General features: G+C 38.2%; 1 protein-coding gene across 6 annotated transcripts in view; it reads left to right on the top strand.

The window, feature by feature from the left end:
- MED13L (mediator complex subunit 13L) overlaps positions 1-14377 on the top strand; it is a 168690-nt gene that overhangs the window by 126918 nt on the left and 27395 nt on the right. For all 6 annotated transcript variants that reach the window (XM_072351113.1, XM_072351112.1, XM_072351116.1 and 3 more), the window contains 8 exons: positions 714-818; positions 2065-2793; positions 3768-3990; positions 4755-4860; positions 5225-5349; positions 6357-6456; positions 8990-9210; positions 12134-12336. In XM_072351113.1, coding sequence (XP_072207214.1) covers positions 714-818; positions 2065-2793; positions 3768-3990; positions 4755-4860; positions 5225-5349; positions 6357-6456; positions 8990-9210; positions 12134-12336 — 1812 coding nt within the window. The remainder of the gene's footprint in view (positions 1-713; positions 819-2064; positions 2794-3767; positions 3991-4754; positions 4861-5224; positions 5350-6356; positions 6457-8989; positions 9211-12133; positions 12337-14377) is intronic.

The following is a 14377-nucleotide window of genomic DNA, read 5'->3' as shown; positions in this document are numbered from 1 at the left end:
ATCAAAGCTAATATTGTAATGCAGCATTATCAAAGAAAAGTTGTTGTTGTGTTCCACTGAAAACTCTTTAACGCTGTTCATGCTGCATTTGCAGTCGTGTATCTTGGCTGTGTCAGACTTCGAGGTTAAAAATTTATACAAGGTGCTTTGAGGTGTTTTCAGATCTAATGCCTGCAGTTTCTAGCTCCACTTGTAGTTACTAGACTGAAAGTGGGGTGACTAGAGGGTGTGTTTGATATTTAGAACTCCAATGATAATGTTTAAGGAGCTGGATTACATTTCCTTCTGATAAGGATATGAATTCTTTTTAGCATCACAAATCTTTATTGCTTAAATTTTTACTTTCTTGCTTAAAATATATTCGTGGCACAAGATGCCTGGAAATCCTTATTTTTTTTTATTGTTTCCATGCAGTTTCCTATTTGAATATGTCAGATGAATTTTCAGATTCAATCTAAATTGCTTGAATCTTATTGTCTGTTCTCAAACCCCAGACAAACATCTATCTGACATGGAGCTGGTACCATTCTCCCATACAAGTTTTTAGGTGTATTAGAGGGAAATACTGTTAAATAAAGAATTATATTTCAAAGGTGAAGTAGAAGATAAGAATTTTATTTGAGATCAACATATGTGAATTTATGCAGGCTTGTTTATTTAGAGTTTTGTTTTACACAGCGTGATAATCACTACAGCAATTGTTTATTTCTTAGGAGGAATCAAATTACAACTGCAAATCTGGAAGTGGAAGTTCCTAACAATACTGTTTCTTGGGATTTTGTGGATCCAGCCCAAAGAGTCAGTTGTTCTTGTTCCAGGTGAGCTTCAAAGACAGGAAACATTTCACATGCTGAGAGAGTTCAGTTCAGATTGAGGTACCCTTTAAGAAGTTGGTTGCGTTTTAGCTGAGAAAAGAGGAAACTCTAACACTGTACAAATCAATCACATTCAGGTGATTAACAAGCATCTCTTATCATTGTCTACTTGTCGCAGGCAACTTAAGTGGAAAAATAGTCTCAGAGTAGAGAGCCAAGGTCTAGAATCACTCAAACATTTCTCATTTGTAATCAGCCCATCCTTCAGGCTTTTCGGAGCTTCAAAGCTCCAAGATCTGGAGTGCTAAAATTAAGATGAAGAGGAGCAGAAGCTCAGATGGCAACTTATGTAGAGTTGGTTCAGAATTAATAAACATCTGGTACAGATCAGTGAAAGAGTTTGCATCTTGCCTGAGTTTCAGTGCATCCTGATTTGAGGAATTTGTTTGGAAAAAGACAAAAAAATTTCCCTGAGAATCACTTTCAATCACACCAAAAAGGCACCGATACAACAGAGCAGCTTTGCAGCGCGGTCACCGCTGTGAGAGGATGAAAAAGAAATCAGAGCACAGTAAAGGAGCACTTCAGAAGTTTATTCAATTATCTGTCATTTTTGAACACTGGAAGTTCCAGTGCTACTCGCATAGGAGAGACAGACCAGCAGCACCACTTCTACTGATTGATTTGTAGAATTATCAGAGGTGCCAGAAATGGCCAGAAAAAACTGTTTCTGCTGGAACATTCCTGCGAAACAGTTTCTACTGAAATTCTTCATTCCTGAGGTCACCATCTATTTATTAGACTTGTAAAAATGTTTATATGACCTAATGAAGTTATATTTAAGTATTCAAAGATGTAATGACATCCTTGTGTTCAAATAGAAACGCTGCCATGCTAACCAAGCCCCTGTGGTATCGTGCTTGTTTTTCTTTAGTGTTGATTATTTGTTTTATTTTAATACTACAAGAGGGGTTTTGCCAGAATTACAGTCAACAGCTGATGATATGGCTGAAATGATTTGCCATTTTTTTGGCTGATGGAGGCATAGCTGGTTTTCCTTTTTCCTTTTCTTTTGACAGTAAGCAGCAACATTGGGCACTGCCTGGTGCAGATCATGTGGTGCTTCCAGTATCTCTTAAAAGACCGAAAATAGACATAAGATTGATTGGTGCTCTTCTTTGGGCTTCTTTCCATTAGAGCAGACAATAGGATGAACCATGCAGTGACTTGCTTTTGCCTCTGTTTTCAGGCACAAGGTTTTCAAACAGCGTTGTGCTGCTGGTTCCAGCCGCCCCCCAACGATAAATCAACCAGGATTCAGTGTGGGAACATCATCGTCTTCATCATTGCCACCTCCTGCCTCTTCAAAGCACAAAGCAACAGAAAGACAGGACAAGGGCGAGAAACTGCAAAAAAGGCCTATGATGCCATTTCACCATCGGCCCTCTGTGACTGAAGAGCTATGCGTGGAGCAGGACACATCAGGGCAAAAACTGGGATTAGCAGGAATGGAACCCTCTTTAGAAGTCCCTAATTCCAGAAAATATGAGAAACCGCTATCTATACCTGCTAGAAATCCAAGCAAGCAAATTAATATGAATCCTATGGATTCACCCCATTCCCCTTCTTCCCCTCTGCCTCCCACACTTAGCCCCCAGCCAAGAGGCCAGGAAGCAGAGAATCTGGACCCACCTTCTGTACCTGTAAACCCAGCACTCTATGGCAGTGGGCTGGAGCTTCAGCCATTGCCTAGCTTAGATGAGAGGACAGTTCTTGTTGGACAGAGGCTACCTCTGATGGCAGAGGTTAGTGAGACTGCATTATATTGTGGGATAATTCAGAACAATGAGTCACTAGATATGTGGAGGACTTACAGCGTCCCGTCAAGCGCTGATCCAGAATTCAGGCCTCCATGTCTTCCATGTGAGAGAGATGATACCAAGAAAGAAGCGAACTCAGGCAGCACTGCACTGAAAAGGTAAGAATGCAAATTGGCCGGAATGGTGCTTTTATTAAATTCTTGTTTCAGTTGTGAGCTTCGATTTCACTTGTGGTATCAAAACCTGAGGGATGATGTGAGTGTAGGAGACAGAACTTACCACAGAACTCCCTGTAGCATCAAAGATGGTGTATGCAGGAGTTAACACTATTTAAGTAGAAATGTGCTACTGCTTTTTTCTTAACTTTTTTATTTTTATAATGGCACCAGTGCTGTGAAGCCATTACCTGGTCTTTGAGCTTGGCAGGAGCCTTACTGTTCAAGGATAGGGAGGGACCACTGGAGATCATCAAGACCAACCCTACTGCTTAAGCAGGTCCCTATAGAGAGTTGAGCAGGACAGTTCCCTCAGCCTTTCCTCATAGGAGAGGTGCTCCAGCCCTCTGATCATCTTAGTGGCCCTCCTCTAGACTCATTCCAAGAGCTCTGCATCTTTTTTCTGCTGGGGGTCCCAGGCCTGGACACAGTATGTGAAGATATTTCATGTCAGCTTTAGCCTGAGAATTTGAATTGATTTTCTACAGGCTTAAAATTACTTCTACATTTTGACAATGGGAAAAAAAAAAAAAAGTGCAGCAAAGAGAATTTAATGAAAATGATTAAGCTAAAATTGAGGTAATCCTTTTGGATGATGACAGTGTTAATTTTGGTAATTACTGTGGAGCTCTCTAGGCTAAAAAGGTCATGTGTATTTTGATTTAGTGACAGATTTTACTGTTTTCTCATTGTCCTGAAGTAAAAGTTCTTGATACAGTGCGGCATTTAATACTGAGCTTAGGCAAATGCATCCCTTATTTGAGGAAGAATGTATTCTTGCTCTATCAAGGAGTGAGACATGGGCTGTATATGTATGTGACAGCTACAGATCTTAAGAGCTGTTATTTTTCTCTGCTATAAAAGATACACGTTTTGTTTCATGATGGATTTGTTTACTTGCTTATTTTTGCTTTCAGGCTCTTAGCACAACCTAATAAACGGTTTAAGATTTTGGGAGAACGGAAACCAGTGCAGACACTGAACTATCTTGACCCCTTGCCTCTAATACAACAACCAGGAGAAGGTTTGGGAGATGCTAGTGATCCTTACACTTTTGAAGATGGTGATATAAAGTACAGCTTCACTGGCAATAAAAAATGCAAACTTGTGGCTGAAAAAGATCTGCTGAAAAAGAACAAGGTAACATGGAAATTCAGAGTCTTTATCATTCATGTTCTTGTTGGGATAATGATAATATAGGACAGTATATGTCCTGCAGCTCTCAGCAGGACTCATCCTCTTTGTATAAATTCAGCTTGACCAGCTGTGTGTTCTAGGTTGAAGGCAAGAAGTAAAATGCTTCAAGCCTTATATTCACTTGTAGAGACAAAAGGGTGTTTTCCTTACTTTCTTCAGTTCGATATATAACTTCACTGTAAAGCTTAAATCTCCCCAAACCAAATCCATCTTTCTTCCCTTGTCCAAAATTAGTTTAGCCTTTTACTGAGAGGATTTGTGATGGGGATGTTATAGCAGTTTGAATGTTTCCTTAGAGGTCATCTTCCAAAACGATTTCATCACCATTCAGTGGCCGTCACCTGGCCCATAAACATGGTATTTCCTATATGTCTTGTTCACTATGGACCTGTTTCATTCTCTGGCTATGCACTCATTTGTACCTGCTCAATGTTCTAGAAGATGTATTTTCTAGTGAAATTGGGGTGCTAAATACCTATACTGCCTGTTGAAGTAAACTGAGGTGTATGGAGTCCTTTGTACATCATACTCAATACTGCATCATGTTTTTCCTGATATGCAGATAAGCAGCAGATCAGTGTGTTCCTTTCCCTTCTTTGCCTGAACTGAGAGCTCCGAGTTTAGCTTGACATAGGAAAAACAGTAGGACATTTGCTTACATAGATGAAATTAACATCCATTAAAAAAATCTTGGCATTTTTGTATAGTCAGAAGATGGAATTGGAACCAAGGAAATCCCCGCAACAGGTCATTCTACACCAGTTCCTGATGGAAAAGATGCCATGTCTATTTTCAGTTCTGCTCCTAAGGCTGGTGAGTAAAAGCATTCTGTAAAGCAAAAATATTCAAAGGTACACCATAAAATCTCAAAGGAAAAAATGATACTGAACGCTTTACTGTAACATGAGAGTTACCAACGGTTTCTGATGTGGAGCTTGATTCTGCTTGTCCTTTTTATATTGTTATATAATAATTTTTGGAATAATAAGGCTCAACAATAGCTATACTTGTCGCTCTTCCCAGTTGATTCTTTGTCACTGCTTAAAATTTGCTGCAAGGCTATTTGTAGGCTACGTTATAGAAAAAGGTCATCAGTGATTCTTGGTTCTTCTCTATTTAGAGTGAGATTTAAAATTTGCTCCTGTTTTTCACTGATTATTTCCTTTCTTCCTGATAGATACACGACAAGACAATGCTGCAGGCCGAGTAGGCTCTGGTAGCCTCACACAGGTGACAGATCTCGCACCATCACTGCATGATCTAGATAATATCTTTGATAATTCAGATGAAGATGAGCTTGGTGTAAGTCTTTGTTTGATTGAGTGCTCTGTAGACTTAAATCCTGACAAAAGGAAAAATAAAAAGGCAGAAGGATGCTGCAATCCTAGTATGGAGCAATTACTTCTAATAGATAGGGGAGACTGTTTCCAGGCAGGCAAGCTTGTTTTTTTAACCAGGAAGAATTGAAAGCAAGCAGAGGAGTCCTTTAAGGAGATTCTATAAAGAAGATAAATGGTTGTATACAGTTTGGAAGTATTAGAAGATCTCTTAGGCAACATCAAAGCTTGTCTCATCTTATGATTTTCCAGTCACTTGGGGAACAAGTATACTCTGAGGAAAGCACAGCTAACTTGCTGTCATAGGCATGCAGAGACAAGCTATAAGATTGCTTCCTGAGGTAAAGCCATGTGGTTGCCTCTTAACTGTATAAAATCTAGTTTAGTGTCTTCAATTTTTGTCAGTATTTTGTGTTTTTTAGAGCTGTGGGAAAAGATCCAAGTTTCATTATCTGATGATTTGTTCTTTTACCTTGTTTGAGAATCTTCCCAAATCAAAATAAATTCGACTTTATGGAAGCAACTCTTGGAAGCATGTTCCTTTCTATGCCTGTAAGCAGCTTATGCTTTGCAAAGAGGAAGGAAATTAGGAGATACAAATAGGAGATACAAAAGGAAAATCAGGAAACATATAGGGAAAAGCAGGTTTAAATCAATTACCAGAAAAAAAAAGTAGTAAGGATGCTTTATAAGCTTAATCTAATATGGGCTTAATGTTACAAAGCGGGATCCTAAATTGACTGGTAGTGGATAGTAGATAACATGGCTTAAATCTCCAACGTCTGGTTCTTGGCAGTACTTTCTGAGTACATCAGCTTCTTTACCACTTCTTCCTACTCTGTGGTTTCACAGAAACTGCACTTAAGATGTTTTTTGTTAAATCTCATTCGGAGAGTTTTCAGTTTTTAATAGCTTTTGATTTCTACTATTTCATATGTTTTTTAGTGTGGTATGTAATTATTCTGTTTTTAGGCTGTATCGCCAGCTCTTCGGTCATCAAAAATGCCTGCGGTGGGGTCTGAGGAGCGCCCAGTGGGGAAGGATGGTAGAACAGCAGTACCTTACCCACCAAGTAAGTAGCAGCAAGTGATTACCACTTTGTTGCCAGTTAAAACCTTCTGATTAGCTGCCACGTTACCTTTTTTGTAGGAGGTTTGATGTGTCGCTTACTCAGAACTCAGAGCCAGTGTGCTTATTTTTGTTCTGTGATTGCTCGATGCTAATAGTAAAATAGGGTAAGAGTATTCTAATGAAAACACTGGATTGTACTATAGACGTACATTTTTAACGTGCCTACAGAGATTTTAGATGTCTTATAATACAGACACAGAAGGGAGCTGTTAAAAATCTTCATTTAGAAACTACCCTTCTATTATCAAACCAATGTTTAATCACGTTTATTTGTTTTCAGCAGTACCTCACCTTTTTGTGTAAGTCATTCCTTTTACAATTATTCAGATTGTAAAGGTGTGACTTGTAACATACGGTATTCATTTGACATAGAATGAATTCAGACTAAAATCACCTTCAGGATTTAATTTAGGTGTGGAGGAATCTGTAGAAGTACTGACTTCTAAATGACGACACATTGTGAACCTCTTGGGGATGTTTATGGTAGAAATGATGCATGTGCAGGTGCTGCACATGTAGGGTAAGTGCAGAGGATGCAGAAATAGGACTGTATACTAAAAAGTATTATACAAATTAAAACAACAGGGCTCTTCTGTGAGGACTGTGCCAAAGCCTTTTGAAAATTATAGCTTTTACTCTCTTGAGGTGTTTGGGTTTTCTTGCTTTATTTACACAGATAGCATTTCTCCTGAGATTTCGATATATAAAGTGTTTGCATAGGCAGGAAGAGGAAGATGAGAATTTCTGGTGTGATACTAGCCGGTCAGATAATGAATTATGAATTACTTAGCAGCAAGAAAGAAGAATGCTTGATTATTGTGGCCTCTACAAGCAGAAATCAAATCTCTCTGCAAATCATTCTTTAATGCTTTCTCATTAACTTAATCTTTGAGGGGAAAAAAAAAAACAACAGTGTGAAGGAGATGAGTCAGAGTTTTATGCACCCCTAAAAGCTGTGCTGATTTACTCAAACGTACAAGTCTGGAGCATACAGAGATTGGATTTTGACAGTTTTAGTTGATCCATGGCTTTTTAAAATATGCAAAGCTTTTTCAAGCATGACACATATGAAAGTGAATGATGATAGTTAGCCTGTTGCTGTAGGGTTTGGGGATTTTTTGTAATTAAACTTCTTTTATGACTCTGCGCTGCAGAATTTTGCTAACTGGGGCTTGAATATGAGCGAAATATATACTATAGAGCTATATGAAATAAGTTAAATAGATATACTCCACTTCTGTTCTGTAGCTCTCTTCCCTTGATACCAGCTGTCCAGGCACAGCAGTATCTGCAGGGAAATGAAATGTGTTATACACCATAGTAAAGTTCTCCTGAATACATTGTGTTTTAATCCTTTTTTCCTGTCCCATTTCTCTGCTTCCTGAAGCACACTTCTCTTTGAGAAACAGAGGCAACACTTCATAAAAGTGGCATCCTTAAGATTACACTTCATAGTAGCACCGAATGGAAAATGTTTGTTTCCATTTCATTGAAGTTGTTTTCAACATTTACTAATCCTTTATCAGGGCAACACTAAGTTGTTTTCAAGTCTAAATTCAGAGTAAAACTGAGAAAGAAAGAAGAAACCAAGTAGGAATAAGCCATTGCCAACTAATTTACTCTGCTGCTCCAGGTTCAGCATTCAGTGCTGTTTCCACCAGAACTCTATTTCTGGGGGCACTTCACCCATTCCAACTGTTTCTCTTTGTCTGAAGAATTAAATAGAAGGCTGGCTGCCTCATCTCTTTGCACTGTTAAGTTAAAGTGGAGACAGGACTTGTGGTTGTAACATCCTACAAAAACACACTGTTAGCTCTTTGTGTGTGTACTCATATGCTCTATCTAATTTTAATTCCATCACTTGATTTGTTATTTCCAGTTAGTTTTTGAGACTGTGTTTCATTGGTTTTGATTTCCACAATTGAGTATTTTCCAGTCAGAAATGTTTGTGCTAGCAACAGTAGCCTATCTTTTTTGTCAGGAGTTATGTTGCTATGGACCAAATTAGACTTCAGTGACTGTATGTCAGTGGAAAAACACAGCTAAGTGCATGCTAATTCCAAAAGCCTAAAGGCAGAAGAAACTATTCTGTAGAAGAAGAATAGAAGAAACTATTCTGTCTCCTTAGTAGCAGTTTCTGGGGTGTACTTTCCATTCGTGTCACTTAATCTTTTAAGATTATTTATTTATGTTAAAAAACCTATATGTTTAAAGTTATGCATCTACCAGTTTGCTGTTTCTGCTGAACATCAAGTTTGCAAAGCATCCCTCGGAATTTTTGGAATGTATCCCTCAGAATGAACTTCTAAGCCTTGAGTTATACGGGTGTCAGAGCTGTACTAAGTCTATAGAATCTTTACAAGGTTTTAACCTACAAAACAAGAGCTAGGAGTGAGTAACTCCTTCAGTTTTATTGGGCTTTCTTGAGAATTCGTACTGTAATGACTAACTGTGCATTATTTCATCATATTCAGCTGTGGCAGATCTCCAAAGGATGTTCCCAACACCACCTTCTTTGGAACAACACCCTGCCTTCTCCCCAGTAATGAGTTATAAAGATGGAATAAGTTCAGAGACGGTAACCACCTTGGGTATGATGGAAAGTCCCATGGTCAGCATGGTTCCAACACAGCTTGCTGAGTTCAAAATGGAGGTGGAAGATGGATTAGGTAGCCCTAAACCTGAAGAAATTAAGGTAACATACCATACATGGCATGTTTTCATAATCTCACCTTCATATGTTTGGATTTTTATAAAGAAGTCACCTGTAGTGTGCCTAGCAGGCTAATTTATATGGCTCTAATTTCCATTTGTTAAAAGTTTGTATTGGTCTTTAGTTGGAAAAAAACAAACAACCAAAAACTTACCTAGTAAAAGAGCTTGTAATTGTTTCTCTGATTTTAACTATAGGCACTTTTCTTCTCATGTAGTAGGTGTAATTTTATGTTTGTAATGTTTTTGAGTGCAGTCAGGAAGCAAACAGTACTGTATGTGAAACGAGCCCTATGCCTAACAGAAAGAGTGAACGTATTTGAAAAACATGGTACTTGTGACTACGTAGCTTTTAAATGGTTTGTTTCTTCAGATAATTTTTCTGTATCTTTTATGTATAGCCACTCCTTGCTGCCAGTCTCTGGGGATGCAGCTAGGATAAAATCATGCATGTAGAAAGGCTGCCTTTTTCTCTCTGAAATGTTGCCTTTTTTGGTTAGGGTTGAAAATCACTGAGAAAGCCCAGGGGTTGAACTTGCTCTGTTTCTTCTTCAGCTGATGTTACTTCACAAGTTTTAAGGCCAGATGGGACCATTCTTATCTGACTTTCTGTATAACACAGGTCAGGTAATGTCACATAGTTACTCCTCTATTGAGTCCTATAGTATATCTGAGTAAAGAAGTATTTTTAAATGGGGACTCTGCTGTGGGGTACTAGTACTCACCTCCCCTGCTTTACATATCCAGATGTATCCATTTTTCCATAGCATCACATAAAAAGACTTAACATAAGCACCTGGTCTACATTGATATGTATTTCATTGTTCCATCCTTAGCACAGGTCAACAGGTAGGTTAGGATCATTCTGCCTGATTGTGTGCATTCTGCATTTCTTAACTTCTTTGGCCAATTTTTTATCAGAAATTATCATATTTCCATGCATATATGTGAGAGTTTTTTAATTTAGAAGTGCGTTTTTCCTTGGTCTGCAGCAGTGCAAGCTTGTTTGTTCACACATATCCAGTAGGGAGATACAAGAACTGTCTTTCTGGTATTCCCTAACCTTTGATTTTATAACCTAATTCCTTCAGGCCCACCCTGTCCCAAATCTCCTTCTGTTTCTGCAGCCATTTCTTCCCACAGCAGCAGCCCTCCCCACCCCCCCGAGTTCTGGCAGTAGCTGAGGTCTTGCTTTAGTTGTTGGCACTGTTGAGTGAGGTATACACACAATGAGGTTGTAGTTGCATGGTCTAGAATTGGCTATAACTCAATATGAGAATACCAAAACGTAATTTTGCCTAAGTGTATATGATTTAGTCAGCTGTGAATGAGAATTTTTTCTTGCATGGCACCTCTGGAATAACTTAGAAGGACTGAAAATAAAGCACAGGTGAACCACAGGGTGACTTTCTGCATTCAGGTATGTTTGTGGGAGGAAGTAAGATTGCTGTATTCAAGGATTGTGTCCCTACATAGAAACAAACTGTGACCAGTCAGAAGTTTGAGGAAGTTAGGTGTAGTGTCCCGCTCCTGTAGACAGGCAGCCACCTGGAAAAGTCAGCTTTGTTTTTCCAAGACCATTTCTTCCCTCTGTCCTGACTTGATAACTTGAAGGCACAATGAGAAAAACCTTGTTCCTTAAGGGTTCACTGTCCACTCTCTTTGTATAGTTTGTGTGTCTATGGATTTGTATACAAGTATAGAAGGTTGAAGTTTATAACAAGGTTTGTAACAGACCTTGCTTTGTTTTATTCTGTTTTCCAAGTGAACTAGAGTAATTTGGCCATGCAAATAAAATCTGTATTGCGATTTGGTCAGCAGAAAGCTTTTGAGTGGGAACAGATTTTAGGGTGTCATTGCTGTTGGAAGTACTTCCGTCTCCCTCACAACACTTTCAGGAGTATTGAACTATACTTTTTATTTCTGCCTGATAACATCTCCAACAAGCACAGTTTACTCTGCTTTTAAGTGTGTCACACGTGCTCATATACACCAGTGGGGGAAACAAGCACCTAAACCCATTGCTGATCATTTTTAGAACATGTAAGTAGATTTCCTCTGCTGAGTATTCAGCAGCTGGAGATAGTAATTCACACATTTCTCATCTCTCAATGCTGTACAAGGCGTAAGGGAAAAATGGAAATATCTAATGAGCTGTTAAATGCTGGAATTGTGAGAGACTGCTGTTACTTTAATAATTATTTTTACTTTGCAGTAGTGCGTCAAAAGGACTAGTTCTTTTCTTCTGTAAGAAACATGGCATAGCTTTAGAAACTCTGGCTCAAATTCTTGTCATCATTGTCTGCAAGCAAGCATAACAGTCATTGGAAGTCCAGTTTAACTGAACTTCATTTATATTCACATTTAATATTACGTTTAGCTGATTATTTCTGTCCAGTGCTAGGAGTGGTGCTAGTGAAAAGTGTGCACTGTTACTTGTTGGATTGTGTTAATTCCCAGTGTGGGGGTTGTTCTAAGAGGATGACTTAAAGGCAAATAAATTTTCTTCACAATATGACTCAACCTCTCCATTATGAGTTTGGAGTCTTGAAAAGATCAACCTCTTAAGTGCATAAAGTAGACACATTAAGTTAGATAATGGGGATAATTCAGTGCACCATTTGCTTTTCAGAGTACCCTGTCCTTAATGAATGTGCTGGCATTAGTTAAAGCTATACAGTATCTTAGTGTACTGTTGCCGTGTGCACCCATGGAACCTCAGCTGAGTTTCCTTGAAGGATCAGCTCTTGAACATTTTATAGAATGAATGAATATACTTAATTATGGGAAAAAATACAGTTATAGAGGGTTCAAACAGTACAACAAGTTTTAATGAACAATAGCTGTGTAAACAGAAAGTTCAGCCTCACTGTGGTGTTGTAAACAATGTCACTTGGATATTACAGGATTTTTCGTACGTGCACAAAGTTCCATCATTTCAACCTTTTGTGGGCTCCTCTGTATTTGCTCCACTGAAGATACTGCCAAGCCAGTGCCTCTTACCTCTGAAGATACCAGATGCCTGTGTTTTCAGGCCTTCTTGGGCTGTTCCTCCTAAAATTGAACAACTTCCTTTGCCACCAGCCACTTTCATTAGAGATGGCTACAAGTAAGTACAGTGTTGTTGGGAATTACAGTGTCTGTCATTCCCACATTTCAAATAGTTTGGTAATTAAATCTCTTGAGAATCCCAATGAGTTTTTACCTAAGCACAAGAACCATAGAACAGCCTGCAGTCATGTTTTAAACCTTTTGAATCTGTCATTGTGTCAGGTAAAAAATTGTGATTTTATGAACATTTGAATTAAGAACATCTTCTGGAAATTGTTAGGGCAGTGTATATCCGCTGCACTCTTATAAAAGAACAAGAACTAACTGCAGTTCTGGTACAGGAAAGTACTGTAATCCAATGTAAAACTGGGAAATAAAATGGTGAGATGCAGTTTATCTTCCTCTTTCTAAATACCAAAAGATAAGATGTCACATCTCTTTCCAGGGTGCTGTGACCTATAAGCAATCACTGTCATTTAACATAAAAGTATGTGTTCCCTACTCAGTTCTCAGAAATTAGTAATGTTTATGGAAGAAATTATTTGCTGGGGATCTTCAAAGCTATCAAGAATTTCCACCATTAGGTTTATAAAATCTTTTAAAAGGCACGGTGTAGTACAAACGTCTCCTTGCTTGCGCTGTGCTGCTTTCTGGAGGAAGTAGCCTGTATCTTTAAATCAGTCTGTAAACCCTTTAAATCAGTCCTTTTCCAGCTCCAAAGGATCCTTCAGTGTTCTCAGAAGAATTGCAAAAAAGAAATTGTAAAGCCTTGATAGTGCCTGGGGAGCAATCCAATTCTCAGGTTTTCTTTCGTAATAGTAACTGATTCACCAGGCCTGAGCTGGTTATTAATTTCAGGTATTTGTTGAGGGAAAAAAACCTTTCGCTTTCAATATAATCCAATTAGAGTGAAAGTTTTTACTGCAGGCTTCCAACAGAGTGGTGATTGCCAATCAAAGTTTCTGGGTCATCTTTTCTTGTTAGTCTGAGGCAATCAGTATACTTCAGATTCAGAGCTCCTTCAAACCTTTGTTCTTCCTTTTTTTCTCTTGCTTGGAGTTGGGCATACATCAGTTCAAGGTAATAAAATGATTCTAAGAAATCTGGTCTTTACTGTTTTCCTTTTCAAGTTGCTAATGACATGAGAACATTACAGTGGTACTCCTTTTAAATAACTCATAAATACACAGTGAAAACAGACATGTAAAAAAGATCTGTTTTCATTCTTTTATAAAGAGACATACTGCATCTTCAGAATTTTTCCTTGCCCTAATATGTAATAAAGACATTACAAGAAAAATGAACTTGGAAAGAGTTAAGTAAAGATTTTTGTTCTGATTGGCTCCAAATTAGCTGTTACTTGATATAAAGATTCACTGCAGGGAGAAGGTGGCTATTAGGGGAATATACAAACTGCTTTGGTCACTTAAGTTTGGCAGCAAATGACAAGAGTAATAAAAATCAGTGATGACAAGAGGTAACCCAAAAATACGATTCTTAGCTTTACTGCATTGAAGGCTTGTAATGGAGTGTGTCATTTTGTGCTGTAGACTGTGTAGTTTTGAATGCGTATTTGCATTTGTAGAACCTGAGGCGCTATTATCAGTTGCATACTGATACAAGGCAATGCCTTACGTAAATGCCACATGCTGCATTACTTCTGAAAGCTGTTTCAAGACATAATTTCTAAAATAAGATAACATCTCCTTTACTCTGAAGTGTTTTCTTAATTTCCACTGATTTACATCTTTTTACAGATGATTGTGCTTAAAACAATAACAAAAAGTAATATTCTTTCTGTTTTTTCCTAAAAGAGTTAAGGGATACCCTCAAAACTTAACAATTTATCTGCAGATTCTTTTAAAGAGCATTTGAGTTTTACCCCATGGGAATAATCTTTAAGAGGGTTAAGAGCCTGAGGTGATCCCATTTTATCATACTGATAAGAAACAGCTGTGTTCATGCAAGGATTACAGTTTCAGTTGAAAGAGACGCAAGTATAAAAGGTTATGAGCACGGTGTCTGACTGTGTTCCTTTACTGCAGTTACAGTGAGTCCTTTGGGTTTTCACTGACTCTGTGTGTAAAAATAAGTTTTGA

The sequence above is a fragment of the Excalfactoria chinensis genome, chromosome 16 (assembly GCF_039878825.1).
Source record: "Excalfactoria chinensis isolate bCotChi1 chromosome 16, bCotChi1.hap2, whole genome shotgun sequence".
Lineage (NCBI taxonomy): Eukaryota > Metazoa > Chordata > Aves > Galliformes > Phasianidae > Excalfactoria > Excalfactoria chinensis.
The sequence above is the reverse complement of the archived record's forward strand: the minus strand, read 5'-3'. Positions and strand labels throughout refer to the sequence as shown.